Genomic DNA, 5,492 nt, shown 5'->3' with positions numbered 1-5,492 from the left:
CGAGGGCCTCCTCTCCCTCTCTCCGCCGCCTGCTCGTCCGCCCCGCCCCTCCGCCCAGGAAACGCGCCGCACCAGGCGCTGTAGGGCGGCCCCGCCCCGTCGTTCCACGTCTCAGAAACGAGCCTCCGTTCTGGGAGCGGAAACGCGCGCGGCCGGCGCAGGCGCAGGCGCAGGCGCAGGCGCGGCGGCGGGCGGGGGAGGGCGCCCCCTGCGGGCTGGAGAGGACCGAGTCTTTCCCGCCGACGCCCCTCAGGCCGCCCGGGCGCCGTCCCCTGTCCTCTGGCGCCCCCTTCCGGGAGACGCCCGGGCGGCGGCCCCGGCGCACGGCGCCCCGCGGGAGGGTCACTTCCGCCCCGCGGGCGGTGGTTTTCCCGCCGCGTGTCCCTCACCGCCCGCCGCCGCCGCGCCCGCGGAACACCCTCCCCGAGCCTCCTTCCGCGCAGGGGTGAAGTGCAGCCCGGGGGGCACCCGGGTCGGGGGGCACCCGGGTCGGCGGCCGCCGCCGCGCCTCTCCCTGCCGGGAGCCCTTCCGCCGAGTCCGGCTCAGACGCGTCTCCCCGAGGAGACGTTCGTCGGCTCCTCTCCCGGCTGGAGCCGTCCTTCCCGGGCGCCCCGTCCCGCCTCCGGGCTGGGGGCGCTCGCGGGGCGTCGTGCGGTGCGCGACGCCGTCCGCTCCGCGGATCCTCAGCCCGCGAGCGGGCCCCACGCCGTCCCCCGGCCCCGGCCGAGGCGGCCGCGCCCTGCGGGGCTCCGGAACGGCTGCGGGACGGGCGACGGCGCGTGGGGACCGGAGGCCGGGGGAGGACGGCGTGCGGGCTGCGTGTGTCCGGCCCCGCCACGCCCCGGAGCCGGGAGGACCCGCTCGGAGGTGCGGGGAGGCCAGCGAGACGCCCCGCGGTTCCGAGCCGCTTCGGGTCGCGCTCCGAGGGAAGGCGGGTCCCTGAAACGGGCCGAGTTAATCGCGGGAAGCAGGTGTCTTGTGACGTCATCTCAGGAATGCGGTCGGGGCTCGGGAGCTGCCGGCGCGCGGGAGGGGTCCGGACGCGGGCGGCCGTCGTTAGAAGCGCCCGGGACGGGCGGGAGGTAGGACCTGCCGGCCGGCCCCCCGCGTGCAGCAGCGGCTCCTGCTGAGCTCCGCGGCGTCTCCGGGACAGATCCCAGGCCGGCACCGCGGGGCGGAGCAGCCTCGTCCGCTCGGCCCAGGTCAGCGCTCCCGAGAGCGGCGGGGGTGGGGGCCGGTCCCGGGAAGCCTGTGGGGGGGCGCCTGCCGTGCGCGGCTGTCCCAGTGGGGTAGTTGTGGCCCCCCGGTTGGTTTGAGTCTGGCTCCGGCTGGGCCACCCCTCCTGAGGTCACTGTGGGGACCCCGTTCTAGGCCTGGATGCCCCGCCTGACGGGCTTTGCCCAGCGCTTCCGGGGGGCTCAGAACCAGCGGCTGCACGGAATCCGGAGGGGCCTGGCGAGCTGACGGGCTAGCCCTGCCCCCTGACAACTGGGATCTCGGCTGCGCAGGGTGTGGCGAGGAGGAGGGTGGGCGTCAGGACCCCATCTGCGTGTGGGGCCCCGGGGTTGGTGCTGCGGGCGACCCCAAGAGGTTGCAGGTGCCGCTGTTTGCCCCAACGTCGGCCGGCCCGACTCGGGGGTGGGGGACCGAGCGAATGGCAAGTAGACCTCTTTTGAGGGTCGCGCAGCAAGGCAGTGGCCGCGGCAAAGGTGGGCAGCCTTGGGTTGTCGGTACGCTCAGCGCAGGAAGGAAAAGAGCAGTTGCGCAGGGCGGCGTCCGTACTTGAGTATTTCATTTGTGGTGCGAGGTGGTCTGGGAGCAGGGACCTCGGCTTCTCAAGGGCTTACCGATATTTCCACTGGAAAGCGCTGTCTTGCACCAAGGAGTCCGCGTTCCTATCCTTCTTGATTTCTGGTGACTGTTAGGTTGCGAGTAGGGTCTAGGGGAGGGACAGGGCCCTGTGCTGCGCGCTTGCAGAGTGTGCAGGGGGGCGGAGGGAGTGCAGGGAGGGCACCTGGGACACGGTGCAGGAAGGTGGGCAGAGCGAGAGGAAGCACCCATCTTCCCTGGGCTGGCCTGGCCAACGTGCTGCTCTCCCCTCAGCTCCACCACTGTCCCCAGGGCTCCAGGCTACATCTCCAGAGCCACTTCCTGTACCGGCCAGGGCCCAGCCGCCGTGATGCACACGCCGGTGGAGGAATCCCTCTTCCAAATCATCGCTTGCTACCATGAGTACGCCGCCCGGGAGGGGGATGTGGAGACCCTGTCCTTGGAGGAGCTGAAGGCTCTGCTTATGGACAATGTACCCCACTTCATGGAGAGCCTGGTGTGTGGGGTCTGGGGTCAGGTGGGCATGACGTGTAGGGTGGGTGGTGGGGTTGGAAGCCAGTGGTGAGGGTAGAGGTGTGGGGAGCTGTCTCCCAGGAGAATTCCTCCTTAGGTGAGGAGCGGTGAGGGAGTTGGGAGGGCAGGGTCCCTGGCAGAGGGAGGGTGGATGTGGCCCAGCTTTATTTCTCCTCCTCCCTCTCCTGAAACTCCCTGCCGGCCCCACTGCAGCCCAGACGTGGTCGATCCGTGAGACTTAGTCCCGACTCCAACCTGCTTATTCCTCTGCTCATCCAGTTTCCTGAGAGAATGGGTCTGAAGTCTCCCGTCTGGCCTCAGCCTCCTTCAGTCAGCGATCCTGTCCCAAACCTGCCCTTTTCGCCCCAGGCCCCCTCTCCTGGGACTAGTACAGACCTCCCCGTCACCGTGCCTGGGTGAGGACAGTTTGGGCAGAAGCCAGCTAGGGGAGGAAATGTAGCGTTTCCTTCCAGCTGCTGTCCGGAGGGCGAGCGGAGGCTCTTGCATCAGCTCGGGAACTCGGAAACCTTGTCAGGCCTGCGCATCGTCTCCCTGATCAGGCCCTATATTATCAGGCGCCTTGGAGGCTGTAGGGCTGGCAGGAGTGTCTGGGTTGCTGCCCTCTGCCCTCGGTGTCATGCCTCAGAGGTCTCTGGACCGTCCTCTCCAGAGGACTTCAGGTCCGGGCCCCGACTGGAGGCCACCACCTTCCAGAAGGAGCACTGTCTCCTTGGCATGGTCCCTTACCTACCTCTGGGAAACATCAGAGGAGGGTCTTGCCCTGGGTTTATTGGAGTGTCGTTGTGAGGGTCACAGAGGGGACTAGCGTAACTTTCTTTCCAGGGCCAACTACCTGTACCGTGGGGCTGGGCAAGGACGGCCAGACCCTCTCACCTGGGGCTCACAGCCCCGCCCAGGGAACAGGGCCCTCGGGGACAGACAGAAGCACAGGGCACAGGGCAGACAGACAGCAGCCTGGGCCTGAGGTGGTGGGGGCGCTGAGCTGAGGGGAGCCAGGGAGAGCCCGCCCACGCAGGAGGCCCCAGGGGCTCAGTTCAACCAGTTTAGCAGAGGGGATAAGATTAGGTGAGTTAGATGGTGGTGGGCGGTGGGGGGGGAATAGATGTGCAAACCTGCCCACGGGGATAGGGCCCCCCTCCAGGCCCCCCCAGCAACAACTCCCTCCCCCAGAGGCTTCCAGAGGACTCCACTCTGGGTCCCCACACCCCCCAGCCAAATCCTGCCGGAACCAGCTCGGAGGCCCTGCCTGGGGCTCCTCCTCCTCCCCGGGCCGCCTGCCTGCCGAACCCCACCTTCCTTCCCGCTGTCCCTTCCATCTCAAGTGCTTTTGCTCCTCCCCCTAGCATTCCCGACCCTCAGCCCTCCCGCCCGCCCGCTCTGGGACGCGCTGGCCAGCCCCAGGACCCAGGGCTTCGAATTTCCCTCACGCAGCACTTTCCACAGGCGACGCAGGCTCGGTGTCATAAACAATTCCTGGGCAGATGCCCCAGCATGCAGACATCTGATCCCACCCCTTGGTTTCCCTGCAGTAGTCCTGGAGATGCAGACATGAGGGGCAGGTGGGCCGTGCCCTGGGGAGCTCCCTGCGTGAAGGAGGGGGCACTGCCTTCCATCCCGAAGCCCCTAGGCCAGGCTGTCGCTGCTGGGCGGCTCCCAGGGCAGCTGAGGAGACAGGCTTAAGCAGCCACCAGTGGTGGTCGGGGGCGTCAGGAGGCCCGAGGTCACTCAGCACAGCGCAGCAATGGCCGAGCAGCGGGCCAGTGGTGCCCAGGCCCCACGGTCCGCTCGCACAGCCCCACGTGGAGCCTGCAGAGGCCCTGTCCCCTCTCTTCCTTGGAGTCTGATGCTGCCCCACATGCTGTCCTGGCCTCTGCCTGAGGGGGGTGGGGCGGGGCTGGGAGCGGCTGGGCCCTGCAGGGTGGTGGAGGCACGGCCAATGGCTGTGGGGCGGGTTGGGGGGAGTGCCAGGCAGGCATTGACCCCCGTGCCCTTCCCCAGGGCCGGAAGGAGCCCTACTACCTCTCGGAGTTGTTCCGCGCTGCAGACAAGAACAAGGACAAGCAGATCTGCTTCGACGAGTTCCTGTTCGTCCTGGGCCGCCTGCTGACGGACTACCACCTGCTGTACCACCGGCGGCTGTGCGCCTGCTACTGTGCCCAGCACAGCCTGCACTAACAGAGATGCGCGCACCTGCCCAGCCTGTACTAGATAGAGACGCGCCGGCCCAGCCTGCACTAGATAGAGACGCACCTGCCTGCCCAGCCTGCACTGATAGAGACGCACCTGCCTGCCCAGCCCGCAGGTGCTGCCCAGGAGTTGGAGCCGGAGCCACTGCAGAGCTCTGCCCCTCTTGTTGACATGTGCCTGAACGGGCACGCCCCTGTGCACACGCGTGTGCAATGCATAGCTGTGAGGGAAGAGAATAAAGCCATCCCACAAACGTGCTGGGAATTCCGTGGTCATAGTTCTGGGTATCTGCTGTGGGTCCAGAGGGGAGGTTGGCTGCTCCCTTGGGGGTCATCGCCTCCAGCCCCTGTCTGAGCGGGGGACACAGCCCCCCGCCTCCAGAGCTCCAGTCTGAGGGGGGGCCTCTCTTCTCTTGGGGAACCGGCTCTCTGACAGGCCTCACCGGTACTCTGCTGACCTCTCATACACAACGGGACAGGAGCCAGGAGGGCAAAGGGACACTGGACAAAGACCCTCTGGGAGGGTCTCCTTGCTCTGGAGGAGACCCAAGGAATCAGGGTAGGATGGGTGCAAAGGAGGAGCGGCGTGGGTGCGAAGGTACCAGGCAGGACCGGAGGGTGATGTGGGTAATTGGCACGGGCCGGGTGGCATCGGTGCTCTGAGAGCAGAGATTGTGAGGTGGGTTTCGAACATGCTGAGTCAGAGACAGGGACTAGGGCAAAGGGCAACACGCCAGCCTGTATTGTGAAGAGACGTGAGTGGAACCTAGGCTACTGTCAATCAGGGAAGTCTTCCTGGAGGAGAGAAGGGTTGGGTCTGGGTTTTACTAATAAAGGCTGATGTGGGCATTACTCCACTCGGGGCTATTGTGACTCACCATCCAAGTCCTCTTATGGTCTCTGACCCCTCCCAGCAGGGACCTGCCCCTGCCCATCTTTCT

At 67.1% G+C, this 5,492-nt stretch overlaps 1 protein-coding gene across 8 annotated transcripts; it reads left to right on the top strand.

Annotated features, from left to right (window-relative positions):
• Window positions 1-300: 300 nt before the first annotated feature.
• Window positions 301-4,814, top strand: LOC308356329 (protein S100-A15A-like). Of its 8 annotated transcripts, none has more exons than XM_080825210.1 (4): window positions 319-445; window positions 2,105-2,348; window positions 3,809-3,924; window positions 4,364-4,814. In XM_080825210.1, the coding sequence occupies exons 2-4, from the start codon at window positions 2,181-2,183 to the stop codon at window positions 4,470-4,472; spliced, it is 393 nt and encodes a 130-aa protein (XP_080681336.1). In that variant the 5' UTR covers window positions 319-445; window positions 2,105-2,180; the 3' UTR covers window positions 4,473-4,814. The 8 variants fall into 8 exon arrangements, with proteins under 8 accessions (XP_080681341.1, XP_080681336.1, XP_080681343.1 ...); XM_080825212.1 differs by having other exon boundaries at window positions 369-445; window positions 2,123-2,348; XM_080825211.1 differs by lacking the exon at window positions 319-445 and adding an exon at window positions 764-868 and having other exon boundaries at window positions 2,123-2,348.
• Window positions 4,815-5,492: the final 678 nt, after the last annotated feature.

This window comes from Martes martes (genome assembly GCF_963455335.1).
Source record: "Martes martes genome assembly, chromosome: 15".
NCBI lineage: Eukaryota > Metazoa > Chordata > Mammalia > Carnivora > Mustelidae > Martes > Martes martes.
Note: the sequence above shows the minus strand (reverse complement) of the source record. Positions and strands in the feature narration are given on the sequence as shown.